Genomic DNA, 20739 nt, shown 5'->3' with positions numbered 1-20739 from the left:
TAATGTCGAAGGAATTGCTTGTTACATCCACATTAATGGCAAATGAGTTCAGTATGAGTACAGTGGTTACCGTAAGAATTAATAATGATCGACCTCTAGTAATTGTGATGAATTGCCAGACTGCTTATTGGAGATTTGGGCTATATACATCCAAGACTCTACTATCTGTGTTTCTGTAAATACATCTTAATATCTACCACAGTTTACACTAAGACATATTTCATGGATTTACCAGAAGAAATAATGCTGAGTAAACAGCAGCACTAGTTCAGTGGCTTGCTTACCATGTCCACATTGTATTACATGAGCTTTTACACATTGGCTTCAACTATATTTGTGGAGAAAAAAGAAGTCACCGCAACCTTTAATGCTTCAGTTAATGTGATAAGGGCATAATAATTTTATATTTTGCCCATATTTTCTTCTTTCTCCAAATGCAGTCAACACTCAATCCCAATTATATAAGCACGTGAGTTATCAGCAGCTTTGTTATTTTTGACTGGATGTCTTTTCTTGAGATCAGAGGTGTGTGCTCAGCTGTAATTTTATTTTCTTTTGCTCAGTTCCAAGATTAAGGAATCTACCAATACTGTAAGTCAGTTTGATCATTTATTTCTTCTGAAACGTGAAATCAGACAGTGCAGTCTTCATTCTCTAATCATTTAATTACGATAAAACAATGCTTTGAATTTTTTTCCTTTCTTGCCAAAGAATTTGAATGCTCTTTTTTCCCTCTTCTTATCCAGTCTATCATTAACATTCAGAAGTCTTTAAAGCCCTTTAATATCATCACTGTATGACCTTCTGTACAAATCGTGGACATTCTTTGTGTCACTGCTGCTCTTGCAGTTTTGAGCTTGGTTTTCTCTGCTTTGAGTCTCGTTTTTATTTAGTTTGTTAAGACTAATTTCTATCAATGATATTAATGGTCAGATGTTTTTATTTCCACACTTTGATTTTGCGGTTCATTTTTCTTGATTAAAATATTTAGATTAAAATGTTAAAAATTAAATATGGCAGCATTTAACTGATAAAAGTGACTTAAGTATATGCTTTTCCAAATACACTGTATTCTAATTATCTGACCTGTAGTGAAAATTCTCTTTCACGGTGTATGAACTATTGGTATCCTTTGACAGTGCTGACAGAAACTCCTCCATCTTATCTGGTATTTTATTTAATTTAGTTAGTTTTATTTTGTTATTGTTTAACTTGATAGTTTTCATAATTTCAGGGCAAGAGGCACGCAAAAATGCCATGTATGACTTGGTACAAATCCTGTATGTTCTGACAATTAAACATTACTTCTGATTTCTAAGGTTCTAAGTGTCCCATAAAAATCTTACTCATTCGGGACAGCAAGAGATTGTTAGTTTTTTTATTATTACTGTCATTTACAATACTTTCTAAAAACTGAAATAAGGTTATAGGTGCGGGAGAGCTCATTGCAGAACATAACTGAAAGAATTGTGGAACAACTTTGTTGCACCCACTGTTTTTCTCACCTTCTGCTTCTTGGCAGATAGAAGCAGCCTTCCTTGTTAGTCTTCTCATAAGTCAAATGGGTTATTTTGCTAGTGGGTGGTATGGTTGTTTCCCTCTCTTTAAATCTGTGGCATGTTCATTTCAGAGTAAGATTCTGAAAACTAGTTGACATTGCTATGATATTGAGATTCTATTATGCGGTCTGTGTCACTGTTCTGTTGTAGGAGAATATGAGATAATCAAAGTAGCGTCCATTTAAAACTTTTTTTTCTCTATTCTTTCTACCAAGATAGAAGATCTGTATAGATAACTCCCCAAGCCATTTTTGTGTCTTCAACACAGACTTATGGGTACATAGGCTGTTCCATAGGTTGCCTCCTACTTTTTTTCCAAGTTACAAAGAGCACAGTAAGAGGATTTTATAGTGTTTTGAAGCTGAGAATGTTCTCTATTTTTTCAAAACCACCACCATTAGCTATGTATTTTCACTAGAAGATCAAGAGCCTGCATGCCATTCTTGTAAACATCTTGCGTGATCATCCAAAACAAGGCTTGTCTTCCATGTCCTGTCACCACTACTGAAATGCACCACCACCACCTCACTGTACTCACATCACTGTTGGGTCTCTCTGAGGAAGTGTCAATGAATGTCATTGGGTGCCATTTTTCCTGCATGGAGGAATTCAGCAACACGCCTTTGCTTCATACACACTTCCACATCAGACTCCATTTTGTCAGAGTGCCCCTCTGCTGCCATCTGCCACACAGCAACAATACGTGAGGGATATTGGTGGGAAAGTTCAATCTCTACTGTCATACCACCAACATCCGCCTTTGCTGTCACGGGCCAGTATAACAGAATGGAATACATTACTTTGAGAGCAGCCCTAATTGTTTCCAGGCCAGAATTACTGCGATGTTTTTTGCGAGGACTGTCAATTGCTGGTTGAAAAGCTTTCATATGTGGAAGCGGGTTGGATTGGATTTGGAACTGCTTTACATTGCTGTCTTTAAACTCTGAGGAGAGTCCCAGAATTGCAGGCTTTCTCCCCTGAGTAGCCTACTATTGAATCAAATTTGTGGAGTCTGCTTGTGCTTTACAACACTCTCATCTTGTTCAGTATCTACAATGGTGAATCTTAAGCAGAGAATGCAAAATAAGCTATCTCTTCAAGAAGGAGCCAATATGGGAGTTTAATTACCCCTTGCCCTAGAGAGAGCTGTCCTTCCAGGTTAGCACAGAAAGTATTGGAAGGGCACTGTGGGAAAGATTAGTGAGAGACTCCTTTACCAAGCCAGGGTTGCAAATCAATAGAGGCTTTCAGCTGTCAGTGCAACCAATCCCTAAACCAGGAGTGCAAATATTTACTTATACTGAAAACAGAGAGAATTTATTAAAAGAGAGAGAGAGAGAGAAACATATTTCCATTCCTTTATTTAGTCATAGAATCAATATAAATTATTTGAGGATGTGAGGAATTCAAAGCACTCCAGGATAGTACTCACTTGAGTATACAGCTTATTTTCATAGACCAAAGCTTTCACTCTGCAAGGAGGAAAATATCATCACAGCAGGTCACTTGGCATAAACACTTTTGATGTGTATGTGCTCCTTTAACATTCTATTTTAATCAGAATGGACTGATATCTCTCAGTAACATTTAACTTGCTTTCTTCTGTGCAACAGGAAGTGTAAAGCTGTCAATAATTTTTAAAGTACCCATTTCTGTGACACCTGCATGATATTTTTTAATATTTGCTGAATTGATAATGTTTGTGGTAGTAGAGTATACTGCACAATAAACTGCTTTTGTGGCTGATTAAATGCCAAAGTGAAGTGGAGGTATTCAGCAACTGCAAAAACCACTTATTTAGTATATGCCAATGCCATGAACGTTATTCCTGTTACACAAGATTTGCTATACCTTAATATACGGAAGTATCAAAGAAATTGTTTCCTTTTCTTGTGAGGGTTGCAATTGCTGTGATGCTTTAATCTGACACTTCACACTGATATGACATTCAAGAATGTGGCTAGGTTGAGTGGCTCGAGAAAGAAGCTGGTTTACACGGTGAATAATTATTTAAAGGAATTCATTGTGTAGGAAAAGCATTATGTGGCTGTGTACACTGAATTAAATTAACTGCAGTTTATAAATTCTCCAACTTTGGCCATTTAACTTTAAATAGAAAGATTTCCCTTTTGCTGCTGTAGTTTTCCCTTAAGATCTTTGGCATAGGGAAGGCAGCTGTAATCTTAATTACTGGCTCAACTGGAGACTTGCTGATGAGTATTTGCCTGTCTTGTTTTCCTAGCTGACCAGTGCTGCCACCTAGACTGCCCATAGACAAGAAGCTGCAGCCATTTTCTATCTTTCTTCGTGTAATTTTTTAGGAGATGGCGTGAGCTGTACTTAATCATGAAGTTTCTCTTAAGACAAAGGAAAGATCTTTCTTCTTGGTGTGCAGATAGGTGATAAGAGATTGATTTCATCCTGGGTGGTTGAAATAAGTACCTTATTGGCATATAATTCTTGTGCTCCAGTATTCCTTCATTATAACATCAGCTGCAGAAACTTCTTTCAAATTTATTAGATGCAAAATGAGAAAACCAAAAATTATTATAATTTATTTGACTTCTCTCTTGATTCATGTTATGTACATATTGTGTGTTAGAAATGCAGTATAGTTGTGATTCTATAGCCCCGAACTGTCATTCTTCTTTCTAATTTCTTTTGTGCGTGTTGATTTCAGACCATGTCATTAATTCTGTAGTAATTACTTCCGTTTCTCAAGTATTTCCTTATGGCTCTCTGATTGAGGAAGGGTTCTAGGCTTCTATTTCCAGTGCCGTTTATATTTGTTGTCACCTTCAGATGACAATCACTTGAGTTACAGTTCACCTGCCATTTTCTTTGCATGTAAGAAATGGTAACATAGATAAATAGAGTGGAAGCCTGCAGACTGAGCAGTCCACAACCTTTCCTGTTGCCAAAGTAGCTATTTCTAGTAACTATTTTTCAGATTTGACCAATAAATTGGATCTAAAAGTCAGAAAACAAAATTAACAGGGCCCAATATATATACATATGTTGAATTCTGTCCTTTATTGGCTCAGAAGTTGGACAGTGGACAGCTAAATGCCTGTTGTCATTGTTGCATTGAGGCTGGAGCTACAAGGCCCGAGAGAAGATTTCAGTTGTGCGGAACAGATGCCACTTACACTTCACTTATGTTGTGAAATAGCTTTAGTTACAGTTTGAGTACGATTTGTGAAAAGAAAGCTGTTTCCTTTATTATTTACCCAATTCCTATGAAATTACCAACATAGATGCGTGTTCGGAAGTCACTTTTATCTCGTGCTTTAATGTGTGCTGCCCTGTGAAGTTGCTTCTGATTACAGAGGGTTGGATGTTGTTGGAATTGTTGCTGGAATAACTCCATGGTTGCTGAAGCTGGTGAATAACACAAACGTGAAGCTTTAGCATTTTACCTCTGTGATAAAGCATGACGTTGATAAGACCTCTCCTTCAGGTTAAACTCCTAGTGTTTTGTTTCTTCATTCTCAAAATGCTTCAAGTGACAGTTGTCTAAGAATATTTTAAGAATATGAGCAACCCTGACGTCTGCTCCTTGAACGCTGAAGGTGTGTAGGCCTTGAATGCAAGAAGACCTGGCAGCTTTATTTGGAGGAGGAAAAAGGTTGGGATTTGTTCACTTCTATTGCAGTTTTATGCAGGTATGCCTGGTGCATTGGGGAAATTATTTAGGAGCAATCAATCCTTGTGTGAAGATTGCCTTGTAGTGCTGCTAAGGTCAGGGAGACCTTGGTTTATTTGCCACATAAGTGCTGCTTGAGCGACTTAGGATACACCAACACCCATAGGAACAACCTTAACTTACACACCAGAGGTTTTCCACATTTTAGGATTGTGATTTCTTGCACAGCTTGCTCATTTAGTACAGATCATACAGCGAGGTGAACTAATCAGGTTTTCATCTGCATATCCCCCCATCTATGAGAGAGCTAGAGAAGTTTTTGTAGCAGTAGTCTGTTATTGCAAAGCTGATTGTACAGTTCTTCTGTGATAGAGCTGAAGCTGAATATAATTCATTTGCAAAGTCTGTAAGAGTAATTATCATTGACCTCAGTCAGGATTTGCTTTTCTGGTGTGATGCTGACTTCTGATTGAAACCTGATATAATTTCTGTGAGGTCAGATGAGACCTCGTGACAAAATTAATCTCCCAGCTACTTCTGATTTTTTTATTTTTCTTTTGCGAAGGACGGTGGTTCAGTGTCTAGAGTGCAGAATTGGGATAGTCTTTCTTTTCAGGTTTTCTTCTTTCTGTTATGTAACTTATTCTGGGATTTAGTCTATTCATCAGTAAAACTTAAATGATAACACTTGCAATTTGAGACTAACACTGCGCTCTGAGACCAACAGTGAAAAGCTCTCAGTAGTGTATTTATTTGAGTTCGTAGATATTACAAGCAGTAGCAAGGAGAAATTAAAATAGAATGAAGCCAAACATGCTGATTTGAAAACAAACTGTTAAAGCCAGGCCTGAACTATTAAAACAGTTAAGTGCCAATGCCTCCCTTACCATAGCTCAGAACTAAACTGCGGGTTTCAACTGCTGTCACAGAAAAAAAATAAAAAATAAAAAATAATTAAAAAAAAAAAGACTTTCAAGGTTATAAGTGTTTAATGGGGAGAAAATGGCTAATTTCTGTCTCTTTAAATTTTGTGGTGGAGAAAATAAGGTGCTTTGATCTTTAAATGACAGCTTCCAGAGTCATTACATTGAATCAGTTAATCTCTCCCAGTAGTTACCTTATTCTCTCTTCCTCATGGGCATCCTCTTTCATGGTCTCAGTGCTGAGCTTCAAATCAATGAACAAACTGTTACTGCTTCCAACACAGCCTGTCTAGTGAGCTTTCCTGCTTTCATGCATTGCCAAGCTCTTACCTCAAACCTTGGCGCATTGAAGTGGAGAAGTGATCCAGCAGTGTCATATGTGTTAACCAAGCTGCCTCCATCACCTTCCTTTACATCATATTGGTCAGGCAGTCCCTTGACCTTGGCCTGTCACTGAAGTGAAAAGACAACAGCTTTCCTTACCGAAGAGAGAGAGGCTGGTTGATAGCTTCATGTCCTGTCACTGCAAGCTGACGTAGGCAACTCAAAGCACATCAGCTGACCAGTGACTGTCGGTATCCTTGGTCATCCTTTTGTCTAGTTCTAAAAATATTAAACAAAACAGTAACTACTCTTCATATCTTTGCGTGATCTACCCATGCACAGAAGAAAATAAGTTTCATTTCTGTGTTATGGTCCTGCTGATTGAATTATTCAGCCTGGTTTTCACTTCTCTTAAAAAAAAATTTCCCAGTGTAAGCCCCATGCAGCATATAGGTTATGCACACTATGAAACTTTTTATCTTCTAGTGCACAGCAAATACTGTGAAGGAACACCTGGTGACTTCCATATTGCATATAAGACTCATGAACTGAGATTCTGGATTTGTGTCTGTTCTTCTCACGACATTAACACAGTCCTTATGTCAAGGAGTTACATTATATGACAAGTCCTGTGCAAATTCTATTATCTAGTTTTGTTTGGCTAGACATAAAATTTGTGTATCTAAAATGCAGAGTAAAAGGAGTGATTAAATAAGATTTTGTATAAGGTGAGCATTCATAGACAGTGTTTTCTTCTGAGAGGGTAATACCAGGAATGTTCCAAAGCATTTGACATGCAGGTCTTCTATTAGATGCTGCCTTGCATTTAGCAACAAGTAAGAGGGTTTTTCTTGCTGGTAATGACAAATTGTACTGTATTAGCACTCTGAAAAAAAAAAAAAAATTAGAATATATTATCTTCAGTCACACTTCACCAAAGCAAAATTTCAGAACAGGTGCTACACCTCTAATATATATATACATATATATATATATATATATACCTCAAATATATATATATATAATCGTTGCAAAAATGTGTGTTTTACTGTGGTGTTCCATCCGTTGATGTTTTCTCTGCTTTTTCAGTAACTCCAAAGTAAGTCCCCAAAAATAAGCAGCCCATGCACACTCCCCTTTTTCTGTGCTATATACAATGCATCCTGTTGGTGTGTGCAGTATGATAACAACAAAAAGCATTGGGATTGGAGACTTCACCTGAAATTTACTGACCTGAATGCTTTCTAATTGCACTTGAAAACAAAACATTCTGTTGCCTGCTTTAATAATCCACTCTTGTCTGCTTCTTAAACTTACAACCAGATCTCATTAACTACCTTAGAATGAGAGTTCTGCTCAGTGTCTGTGAGAACAGTGCAGAACTGCGTCCTACATTCTGTGAAATTTTGCAGTGCTGTGTTTATAGTACTTTATTTGTTTGATCATTATTTGGGACCACAAGTAACAGAAATCTGAATGCAGCATTTGATAATTAGCCAGAGCTAAGCCTTTCCTATGTGGGCACCAATAATCTTGTTTGTGCTGTCTTTACTCAAAATCACCCTGTTTCTAATTCTCTGTTTAATTGTATTCCAGATTCTGTTATCAAAATCCTTCAGCTTTCTCTAGTACTTTGCTGCCAGGTTTCTTGCAAGTCTGACAGCCTGAGAGGTCCTTCTGTACCTAAGATATAACACTTCCTAATCCCCAGGAGTCCTTTAAAAATCACTTTTAAATCAAGCTTCTCTGTTTCCATTGCCTTCTGTAATAGTGTATATACCATTTTAAAGACACTTCCTTCAGATACTGGAGAGAATTATTGAAAAACATTCACCTTGAGGTATCTCAGTATCACAACTTCATTATTATATTTATTTTATTCTTCACATATCTTCATCTTGATGTTCTCCAGTGCTGTGTCCTTTCCATTGTTGTATTCAAACCTTGCATATCCCATGCACAGGAGGAAAAAAGCAGCAGTTGTTTTAGATGAGTGGGTCAGTAGCAGGGAAAACAGGCACAGGGATGAGAAAAGAACTGGTGCTATACTTCCTACAGTGAGAGTTCTAGGGAATGAAGGACTAATCAATGCTATTATGCAAACTTTATAAACTTTGAGTTTCTTTATAATAGTTGCATGTCCTCATTACGTTGGACTGAAATCCTCTCTCTCATGATACATTTGCAAAAAGCCTTACAAAAGTATGAAGAGCATCCTTGCACTTTATCACAGTTTATGGTACAGTGATTTGGGGTGATTCCTCACTGGAATTGGTAAGAATAATACATAGATAAAATGCATTTGAAAAAAAAAAAAAAGTATAAATCAAATCAAGACAGAAGCATAGCAGTGTTAAGTATTCTCAGCATAATTTTATAATTTTGAAAATGGAAAAAATGTTATTTGTCTGATATTAGCAATGTAATTTACTGAAAAATGAAAAATAGGAGATTTCATCATATAAGAAGTATGAAAAGTCTTGGCTTTTTTAGGAGCTAATGCAATTATACATTTCTGAAAATGATGCAAATATTAAACAAGATTTGTTCTTACTCTACCAGTAAGAGGCAAACACACCAAGCAGTATATCTTAAGCAAATAAATAACAGTGGTATTTATGATGCTCAGTGCATTTTTGCTAATGCACCTGAATACCTTTAGAACGAAGTGGAGCGCTCCCATTTTATTGGTCCAGCTTGATGGTAGATTTTCAATGGCTAGTGTCATCTCCGAAACCCCAGGCCAGAAACCCTCTCTGAAATTAAAGGTTAGATTTCTGGCTGAAGTACCTTTAAAAATCAGTCTCAGATACCTGAGTCAAACACAAAGTCTGTCATGACAGAGAAGTAAAAGCCCATTTGAGTTTATGTCTGTGCCCATTTATACCATGTTGCATCTGTTTTTCTGCATTCTGCAGTCAGTCATTTATTTTTATATTTTTCTCCTCCTTCAGGTCTCATGGAAACCTCCTCTGATACAGAATGGTGAAATCCTAAACTACGAGATTCGCATGCCTGATCCACGAATTGTCATTGCTGGAAATTCTGCATCAACATTAAGTTACTTGGTGACTAATCTTTTACCATACACAAACTACTCCATCACTGTAGTAGCTTGTTCTGGAGGCAATGGCTTACTAGGAGGCTGCACAGAGAGTTTGCCTACCAGTGTGACCACACCTTCAACTGCTCCTGAGGGCATCAGTCCCTTGTCTGTGACTCCGATCAGTGAGTCCTTTATTGCCATATCTTGGCAACCACCACTAAGGCCAAATGGTCCTCATTTGAGGTAAGCTTTTAGTTGCTGATGAATTAGCAGTTTTCTTCTATGTCTGACTCAGAAAATTTTAGGCAATGCAAACTTTATCATGCAATCTCTTCATTTCTCATTCTGAAGTTCCTCTTTCGGGTTCAGGTGCCCATGAGAGGACTTACAGAAATTGAGTATGTCTGGAGGCAGATAATGTTGGGTGAACTTTGAATTACTTTGAACTTCAGAGGAGACAGGACTATTGAGAGCACATGTGGCATCCATGCTGTGGAATTTACTTTTCTTGAAAGAATGCTTTCAAGAATCCTATGGGTCTTTCAAATCAGCACTGCCTGAAAAGGCAGAAAGAGCATGCGTGGGATCTTCGCAAAGCCATATAACTGTTTTGCTCTGTAGGATCAGCTAGTTGTTGATGGTAGGTTCAGGCAATGTTTCGCTGAAAAGATGTCAAGAAAAACATGAGATCTCTGTGAACGTATGTGGGCTATTTATGACAAAGGTGACATGATAACACAAAATAAGCTTCAGAACTAAACTTATTAATCAAGTTGTGAATGAAAGAGTAAAAGAAAGAGAAGTTAAAGTAATACAAGGTTCTAATCAGAGATGAAAATGCTTACTGTAAGGAAGTGGTAGGTATATAAATCTGGATTTTTCCACAGGAACTAAAATAAGGCTTTTCCTCTGAGATTTTTCTGCAGTCGTGGAATGGGAATCTTGATTCTGTGATTACTATGTGTGCATTAAGAAAAACAAACAAACAAACAAAAAACCACCAAGGATTTGAATACATGAAGATTTAGAAAGTGCACATAATTTTAAAAAGTCAAATCTGTCTATCTGGTGCTTTAAGGTTTTGCGAAATATTGTCTGTAAACTTATATCTCCATAAGCCATCTGTAGCTCTCTTCTAGGTGCACTGATGGGCTCAGTAATTATCGTGTAATGCTATTTCAGTTGCCTACATTATTATACACAGTAGCTTGACTTTTTCTTCAGGCTTAATTAGAGCACACTACAACTGAAAAGCAGCTTGTTATTCTGGATTTAGCAACATGGCCATTTTACCATAGATTATTGAAGTAATTCCTACATCTGCAGATTTCATTTCCTTCATGGTGTGCCTGCCATGCTGTCCTCAACAAGAACCACCACTGGAGCAGCTGCTCTGTACAGCATGATGGAGCAATAAGTCTGCAGCAAACAGAGCAGCAGCAGCAGCTGCCAGTGAAGGTGATTTGCACATGATCATAATCCAATGTTCAGAAAAATTCTGAAGTTTTTTGTAGCTTGTCTATGAATTACGTTAGACAGATCATGCCAGGAGTGTTCCTAATGAAACTGTAATAGTCTGTCTTTGGATTATGTTGGCATTGATAAACCACTGATGTGAGAGTTGTACTCTCACATAAAGTCACCTAAATATTTTTATGAAGTTGTAGTTAAATTAGTTTTTGTTATTTGATTTCCATAGTTATGTTCCCAGTTCCAGCAATGATAGTTTGGTTTCACATTGCTATGGTCAGTGTCACAATGCTTGCTTGTCTCTGTTGAGGATTATTTCCCCAAATCAATGAAGAAAGTTATCTGGAACTCCTGCGTATGGCCTTGCTTCCACGGTGCAGAGGTTTCAACTCCCATGAATCAGAGCTTATCAGCTGATTTCTGCACTTGAATCAACACAAAATCATTGTATGCAGTATCCATTATATACCAGCTTAATTCAGGGCCTCAAATCTGGAATGATCTTAACATCAAAAAAATGAAGTCAAATTGCACACGCAGCCAGTGGTCAGAAAGACTACTGTGATAGGATGTTGAACTTCTCCAGTGCAGAATGCTTGTACATCAAAGGAAATTTTTTCAGAAATAAGTGCTTAAGGGAAAAGTCTTCAAGATTTTTTTGGTGGCATGCAGCAAGAGAACAAGGAGCACAAACTGGAATATAGGAAGCTCCATGTGAACACAAGAACTCAACTATGAGGGTGACAGAGCATGGGAACAGGCTGCCCAGAGAGGTTGTGGACCGTCTTTCTCTGGAGATACTCAAAACCCACCTGGATGCTTTCTTGCTCAACCTACTGTACAGAATTGCTTCAGCAGGGAGTTGATGATCTCCAGAAATCCCTTCCAACCCCTACAATTCTGTGCTGGAATTTGAAAGAACTACATTTCCAGCTGTACTGGGGGATACAAAGCAATTCAGAACTTAGAATTTTGCCAACTTAAGTGACTAAATAGACATATGTAACTATTGTTTTGATAAAAACTGCAGCTTACCATCCAAAGCAATTCCACTGTGGTAGAAGGTAGAATAAATAGAAGGAAGGTAGAAGAAAGATAAATCTCTAGTGACTTACAAAGAAACAATACCAAAAAATTGAAATGAAAGTCCTATTAAAATTGTTCTGTGAAATGCAATAAAGAATAATAATCCTACAGGATTTTGAACAAATCTATATATTTGTTTCCTTTAGAATATAGTTTTCTGTGTAATCCCTAGAATGATTACAAAATACAACGTATAGTTTGTATAGACATGAAGCGACTTAATCTTTGTTAAATTCCATATAGACTTTATATAAAATATGAGAAAGAGTGAGTGATGCAGAGTGAGTGGAAGGGCTGGTCTGAAACAGGCAGTCCTATGGCAAACCTTTTGAAAGATGGCCTTCAGCTGACATGCTGTTTGGATAACAGACAGGAATACACATTCAGCTACCCATGAAAGCCAGGAATAAGTAGTTTGGTCTTTCAAGCTCACATCATGAATAGCTACTCAAATACAATATTGTTTTGCTAAGCCCTGTCAATGGAAAAGTAAACTCACTCTATGCCCGTTTGTCATCTATAATCAACACTGAGATTATTTATGAACACGTTAAACACAAATGCACACTTAAGTAGTGTAAAATAGTAATAGCAAGGTTACATATTTCAGTACATTTGCAAGAGAGACATTTCAATTTCATATTCAGGAACAGTCTATGCATGTCAGATGACATGAGTCAAGTCTGTGCAAGACACTGTAACTGGACTATTTGGACTTGGACTTCATCTTCATACCATTTCCACGATTTTAAAATCTGTGGATTATTAAATACATTTAGTCTTTCCAATGAAAGTGCTCATTTTTCATTTTCAAAGCAGTTTAAGTAACTAAATGTTTTAAATCATTAAACATTAAATGGAATGTTTATCTCAGAAAGTTTACAGCTGTGAAAACAAAATAATATGTGGCTTTAAAAAAAAAAAAGATTTTTTTTTTTTTTTTTGTGTGTAATAACATTAGTTGAGATAATCCTGGTGTTCTGCTTGTCTTTTGTGTTAGATATGAGCTCCTGAGACGTAAAATCCAGCAACCACTTGCATCAAATCCCCCCGAAGATTTAAATCTGTGGCACAATATTTACTCAGGAACTCAGTGGTTTTATGAAGATAAGGGTCTTAGCAGGTGAGATTACAAAAACTATAAAAACAAATGCTGGCATTTTGTATAGTGTATGTTTAATAGTTCAAAGTATTTCTTGTGTCTTTATGTAGTGAACATATTAATTATGTAATGAAATAGTTTTTGTCATCATCTTTGGTGTTAATCATTCTAATATGTGGGGATTTATTATTACTCGGTCATTCTTGACTCTTTCATGTATTATATTGCTCTAAAAGTCAAATGAATGCGCAAGTCTTGTGAAGTTTTAGCATCTGTGTGCAATCAAGCTATTTATATTTACATGTACAAATGCTCTAGTTTCGTACATATGTCTGATTTTGGCAAAATCATAGCACATGCAGAATAACTGTGAAGTCCTAGTTGGAATACATCTGAAAGGTGGTTTCTGCATTGTTTTTTCTTGTGTGTTTAGCTTAATGATTGCCTTCATATCTCTAAGCTTGAGGAAAGTACTTAGTGCATTTTGAACAGATGTAATTTAAGGGCAGCTTTGTTGTAGCTTCATCATAATTAAATGTGGAGTGCAGAAAATGGGGAAAAGGAAGGTGCACTCTGTTTCTCGGGATATTACGGATGTACTGTGGGGTATAGAACAAGGCATTTGCTCTCATTCAGTCTTTATTCCCATCACAGAGTCTAGGCTAACATCTTAAAAACAAGCAAATACCCTCTTCAGAAATCCTTATGGAAGACGCAATACAGATTTTGCATTGTTCTTTTGCAAGTAAAGTTTTGGTAAAATATTCGTAGATGTTTTCAGAATGTGTGTCTTCTCTGTGCTTGTGAGCTGGCATGATTTATGAGGACTGCATATCAATCGCTGCCCGTCAAATACATGTACATTACTTCTACTTTGATAAAATCTGTCTGGGCATCTCTGCTGAGCATGATGTGAAGCAGCAGAACGTGACCTCTGCTCTTGAGTGTTGTTGTATAGACTGAACTGAGCCAAGGGCTAGGGCCTCTGGCTTTTCCCTGCCTGCTTACTGTAAGCATCTGATCATGCATCATGCAGCCGTTCTTTAATCCAACCCTGACCACATGTCCATTTCTTTCTTAAATCATGTTTGAAATTTTCCATAGAATTTCCAAGTTGATTATTAGGAAAAACACCGTCACCAAAAGAGCAGTGAGGCATTGGAATAGGCTGTCCGAGGAGTGCTTGTCACCCTCCCTGGGGTATTCAAGAACCATGTAGATGTGGTGCTGAGGGATGTAATTAGTGAGCAGTGTTGGTGGTAGGTTGACAGTTGGACTAGATGATCTTAGAGGTCTTCTCAAACCTTAATGGTTCTATGACTCTTTGGTCTTAACATAGCTCTTTTCAGCAGTGCTGGAACAAGTTCCCACAGGGTCTCAGTGGCAAAAGGAAGTTTTGGGTTGAAGCAATTGTGGCCAGAAAAGTGTGCCCAGCCATTGGATACACCTGAATGCTTGTTTTGGAGAGGGCTTTGCAGCCTAAAACTGTCTTTTTGCTTTTTGTGGCTCAAGAGGAATTTGTGGCTAGAAAAAAGATACAGAGGGATTCTAGCCTTACTTTTCACGGAAAATCTAAATCTCAAAATTTATTTTACATATTTGTGTCACGTTTAAAAATGTGTCTTTTTATTGCATTCCTGTGTCTCTTTATTATATTCCTGCCAGAAGTCTATTTTGGTAGTGGTTACTTCAAATGGCTGTTTCATTTCTAATAGATTAGTGTTCTAGTAGTTTTCAGTGTTGAAAATGTGAATCCAAAAACAAATCTGATATTTTCACTCTTAACTTGCAAGACTAGAATAGATCCCATGCAGGATCCAGGAAAATATTCATCCAGTCCAAGAAAATATCATATGCTCACGAGTCCTGTGCTCACAGTGTATGTTATCATCTTTTTTAAAAATGCCTATCATTATAATGGGATCTATGAGGTCCCATTAGTTTCCCCTTCTCAGAGGAACTGTTAAAGCTTAGCTCTTTGGAAAATAAGGCTGGGTGGTTGCATTATATAGAGTTCTAAAATAAAAGAGTAAAAAAAAAATTAAAAAATCAAAATAAATATACATTGTTAATGGCTTTTTATGGAGAAATCTCCAGATATTGAGTATTTGCAGTTCCTTTATTGTATTCATAGACAGTTCTTTCAGTGATGTAGATTCAGCAAAACTTTGAACAAGATTATCCTGTGTTATTGTAATTACACAGTTTTGCATCAAGCTTCTGATGATGAAAATAATTTTGAGATTATGGAATCTCCCTTAATGTCATTTGAGTTAGAGAATAAATTATGGAGTGATACTCACTTGATTTACTAAATATACATGTAGAATTTAATAAATCTGTATAAGTTCAATATAAACAGTTGCAAAGAAAATTACTTTATTAAGTGGATTTGCATTATTAGGTGCTTTTTTTCATGTTTTTGCAGTGGCGGAGTCCTGACTGCGTGGTGAATCACTTTTACAAATGAGATTCTGCAAGTTAAAATCAATGTGCTTCCCTAAAGGGGAAAAAAGCCTCATTTGATTAAATTCTGATCCAAATTTTGGCAGGATGCCACTACTGTAATTACATATTGAATTGAGCTATAATCTCTCAACACCTCTGAAGCTACAACTATGAAGAAGTGAAATAACGTGCTCTATTCTTGTTACCATGTTAATGGTGCTGAATTATTTCCAAGAATAAGACAGCTCTTACAGAGTCTTCATTGGTGCAAGGCATGCAGCTGCAATTTTCTGAAGAGGGTGGTGGGAAAAAGGAGCAACAAAACTTTGGCGCAGGCAGATGTGTTAAAACAAATGTTTTCTCCATCTGCATTTTTTTCTTCCATGTAATTATTTTTAAAATGTCTTAGGTACACAACATACGAGTACAAGCTCATAGTGCACAACGAGGTAGGATATACATCAAGTGAAGAAGTGATAGCTACTACATTAGCAGGATTACCGGAGAAAGGAAGTATCCTCATTGCACGTGCTGTTAATCATACTGCTGTAGAAGTGGAATGGTCAAAACCAAGTAAGTGTGCTTAGTATTTATTCCAGTAACTAGATGTTAACCTGCCATCACTTACGTTGGTCTGCTTTGCTCTCATAGGAAATACAGTCCTTGTCTTGATTTATAATGCAGCTAAGTGTCCTTGAAAGGAGAGGGAAGAAACAGGGGGGGAAATGTGCACATTTTGCTATTTCTCAGTCGTGTTTGTACTTACTATATGGTATTTCTGCAGAAGGAGAATAGTGGAAGCAAAAAAAATTAATTAATGCAAGATCATGAGAAATCAACACCACAGCACCCAAAATTCTGTTGTCTTTGTGTTATATTTCATCTCTTTGTATGAAAATCTACATATACGTCCTTTCAAGATGAGAGGATTCACTTTTTCTCTCCTTTTACTCTTAAAATGGATTTGGCCAATTTCTCTAGTTAGTTAGCTAATGCAGCAGTAGGGAATTTCTTCATGGCTTACATGCAAATGATTTTGTAAGGACTGGGTGGTGAATTGCAACAAATGTAGTGTCTTTATTTTATAGCTGCGTGCCTGAAGAAAGCATGCTTATAAAAACTGACAAATGTAATAGATCTGAAGCAGCTCACTGAAGTTTCATTACCTTAGTAATCTAAACCTCTGACCTTCTAGATGTGAGTAATGCAATCTGGTTTTATTTTCATTCATCCTTTGGATATTTCCTCCATACGTATTGGAGAAACTATATGTACATACATACATTTATACATATATGTATAAATATATATACATATTTGTGAATGCAGAGTTTAAATGCCAAGGCAGATCTGTTCGTTACTGGAAAACCTTAGCATATTTTATTACTTCGTATGTTACAATAATCGTATTCCCTATTTTGAATGCTCATGTTTCCTTTTTCCACAGTATTAATTTTAAATAATTTTCTTGTTTTCTTTAGAAACCTGAGAGTCCTTAATTTGCTGTTCTCTCTTTCTGCATATTCCAAGAGATTTCAGACATTTTTTTAATCTGTACCACTTAAAATAATCTATTGCTCCATTAACAATTTATATGACAAAACTGCATATTACGAAATTTGCATGTAAGCTTTTGGTTTTCAACAAATTTCTGGCTTTTAATTCTCTCTAGTTATCTGAGTTCTGTTCAGTGGAATATGTCATCTAAAGCAGTATTTCAGTGATCAAAGATTTATCTTGATTCCTGCTGGAAAAGCAGTTGCAGGACAGATAAAATAAGACTATATCTGAGTTGATAAAACGGAGAAGCAAGGGTTGTCTGGAATTCTTCCTTATCCACCTACCTCAGACCAATGGATCTCCTTCCATATGTAGCTAGAAAATAGTACTGTTGTTTCTTCCTTCCACTAGGGAAGCTACTACTGTGTAAAACACATTTTAGGAAGAAATGATACTTTTTCTTTTTTCACCTGTAAATATAATTCTTCTGAAGGTGTGATGCATTTATATGTAGATACTCTCATGGTTGTTCTAAGGTAGCAGCAGTAGATTTCCATTTTCACTGTGGCTAAATGGCTACCTGTGTAGAGTTGAGTGTAACGTTTGTTTCCCATGGCTAAAGTGATGAAATAGGAATGCAGTATTCTGCATGCCAGGAAGGAAAAAAAAAAATCATTGTTTCTCGTCTTAAGCCAGTAGCATAGCACAAGGTTTAGCTGTCTGCGTTCTGTCCAGACAAAAGTCCAGACATTGTTTTGCAGTGGTGAAATGCAAGGTCCACACACCATTGCTGGCAGCAGGCTTCATCACTTAATTTACTTGACATTTAGAGGAAAAAAATCTTCCCCATATGGTGATGGGCTGTCAATTATTTTGAGAAATTTGGAAGAGCATTCTGTGCTTATTGGTGTAGGGTGGACATTAAAGAACTTGATGGAATCTTTGCATAATTTTACAGTAAGGAGATTCGCAAAAATCCGCTTTTGTCTTCAAGATAAACGTTTTTGATGAGAAATAGTCTGACTGAATATTTCTGTTGTTGTCCCAATGTTTTTCCTTTCTCAGCACTACAGGATTTGCAAGGAGATGTTGAATACTATATCCTCTCCTTGAATTCCACTGCTGATGGAAGATCTCTGAGGATTCAGGCTGATGAAAACTATGCAGTCATAGGTGATTTGCAGCCCAACACAGAGTATCAAATATTCTTTCAAGTTTTTAACGGAGCCCACAGCATCAACAGTGAAGTTGTGCGAGTGATTACTTCAGATGGAGGTTGGTTAGCAGTGAATGCAGCTTGACTTAAACTCTGAGAATGAAATTGATTGATTTTTGTTAGGGTTGAGATCAGTCATCCTTCCATTATAAAATTTCCGGTATAAGAGGAAAAAGGGCTAAAACGCTAAAATGCTTAAGTGCTGGTTGTCATCATGTGGTAGATCAATATCGGGTCCCACTGAGACAGAAGCAAAAGCTCTAATAGCAGATATTAACCCAGTTTGTTCTCATCTTCTCCTACGTACATCTGTGTACACTAAGTTTGGAACTGAGTTCCTATCAATAAATGGTGGAATTTTAAAACAATTAATGTTTTTTTAAAAGATTTGCTCTGTGAAGCGATGTGCTTTTGACATGACAGACGTATATGAGGGCCTTTCCTGAGTCACCAGAAACTCTAAGTGTAAGTTCACCCTCCGAGAAAATTACTTTATGAGTCATTTCTATGCCAGTTAGCAAATGCATGTGTGTTAGGAGGTAGGGATGAGGGGAAAAAAAAAGTGAATCTAAAATGTGTTTAGAATGGTCTTTCTAATCTTTTTGCTTTATAAAGTCTCATTATAAACATTATAAAATCATTACCTCAGAAGCAAGTGTTCCAGGTCATTAGTAAAGCCCTTTAAATAAGGATTCCATTTCCTTTCTGATGCCAAAGGTCAGTACCTTTTGTTTATAAAATAGAATCGATTGCAAGGGCAATTTTTCAACTGGTAAAGATGGGTCCTTATGATAAAAAGAGGACTTCGCATAGTTATTTCTGACATGCTTAGATAATTATGTAATTTAACGCTAAGGAAGGTTTGTTTTTTCTTTCTTTTTTTTTTTTTTTTTTTAAAATAAGTGTTAGACTTCATCATTACCTATAGTAATCAACATTCAAAGCCATTTACATAATGACAATATTGCATATTGCTTCATCTTGCTTCAGCTATAAGGCTGATAACGTCACGTTCCACCAGAGATAAAGTATTTTGATCTCAGGTTTTGCTTTAAAAGCAAAATGCTTTGTTTTTCTCTCTTTTGGAAAGATTGGGGTTGGGGAGACATAAAAATAATGTTTATGTGTTGGCACTGCAGATGGGTGAATAATTTATCATCATATCTCACTGGCCACATACCACTGATGATTGACACTATGCTGGTGGTATAAAGCATTTTACCATCAGCTCTCATGGTTTCTAACTGAGAGTATAATAAGCCAATTTACAGAAGACTACAGACTGTGATAACTTCATCAGAGGAAAGCAGATAAGCAGTGAACCCTTTGCTAAACCTAAATACTAATCTGCATTTGGTTAAACAAGTGCTTTTGCAGAGACAGCTGGAGTTTATTCAGTTTCTTCCTTTATTTCTAGAGCCTGAGGGCATGTTCCCTCCAGAGGTTGTCATCATCAACAGTACAGCTGTACGTGTCATCTGGACATCGCCTTCAAACCCGAATGGTGTTGTCACAGAGTACTCTATCTATGTAAACAATAAGCAGTACAAGACTGGAATGAACGAGCCTGGGTCCTTTCTTTTAGCAGACTTGTCTCCATTCACTATATACAATATACAGGTTAGAATATCTTTTTTGTGTTACATAGCATACAAGCTGAATTTCATAAATTTCTTTACATACACGGCCATATATTTGCAGTAGTATTTGTGTACATATATATACAAGGCATAAATTTATTTTCAGCATATTTTTTGTCTGTGTACTTTTCTCATAACACATATTTCCATTATTTCTTTTTTCAAGCCATCAAAACTCCATTTACTTTCCACTAAATGCTCTGTGCTACAACATTAGCAAAGCCCCAACATATATTACAAAGAAGCAAAGATTCCACTCCTACTCATTAAAAGAAAATTGCAATTGTTTTAGAAACATCAGGCATGCATAATGTATCAGCACAAAGAAGTAATGATATTGCACTTGTCATTCTTTTATCATTTTTTTCTCCTCACTCTTCTGAGGATGGAGCAGTCTTGATATCTCAAATCATAGTAGTAGTTCTTATGCTGTTAATAAGTACAACATTTTTTTCTGTTTTCCACTTTATCTTTGTCTCTCTAGACAGAAAAAATACGATAGGCAATAGAAATGCATATATATGTATTTCTATCCTTGAATTGCACTAATGTGTTCAAAAATACAGTTTGACATTTAATTGTAATTATTTCTGTCTATTTGCTTCAGGAATAGCTTTCATCTTATTTTAAGAAGACTTTGTAGTAGCCATGTGCAGTTCGTTCTGAAAAATTTCCACCCAGTTACTACATGCCGTAAATAAACATCACAAGCAGGCGTACTGTAACATTTCTGTGTTGCAGCCCCTCTGAAAACAGCAAACCTCCATCCATGAATACAC

At 36.6% G+C, this 20739-nt stretch overlaps 1 protein-coding gene across 1 annotated transcript in view; it reads left to right on the top strand.

The window, feature by feature from the left end:
• The window catches only part of USH2A (usherin), a 394411-nt gene that overhangs the window by 268113 nt on the left and 105559 nt on the right, over positions 1 to 20739 (top strand). Inside the window, exons 44-48 of the mRNA XM_042878308.1 lie at positions 9407 to 9741; positions 13055 to 13177; positions 16014 to 16177; positions 18170 to 18379; positions 19738 to 19940. Of these exons, the coding sequence (XP_042734242.1) occupies positions 9407 to 9741; positions 13055 to 13177; positions 16014 to 16177; positions 18170 to 18379; positions 19738 to 19940 (1035 nt within the window). The remainder of the gene's footprint in view (positions 1 to 9406; positions 9742 to 13054; positions 13178 to 16013; positions 16178 to 18169; positions 18380 to 19737; positions 19941 to 20739) is intronic.

The sequence above is a fragment of the Lagopus leucura genome, unplaced genomic scaffold, assembly GCF_019238085.1.
Source record: "Lagopus leucura isolate 7727_CA_CO unplaced genomic scaffold, USGS_WTPT01 Super-Scaffold_73, whole genome shotgun sequence".
NCBI lineage: Eukaryota > Metazoa > Chordata > Aves > Galliformes > Phasianidae > Lagopus > Lagopus leucura.
Note: the sequence above shows the minus strand (reverse complement) of the source record. Positions and strands in the feature narration are given on the sequence as shown.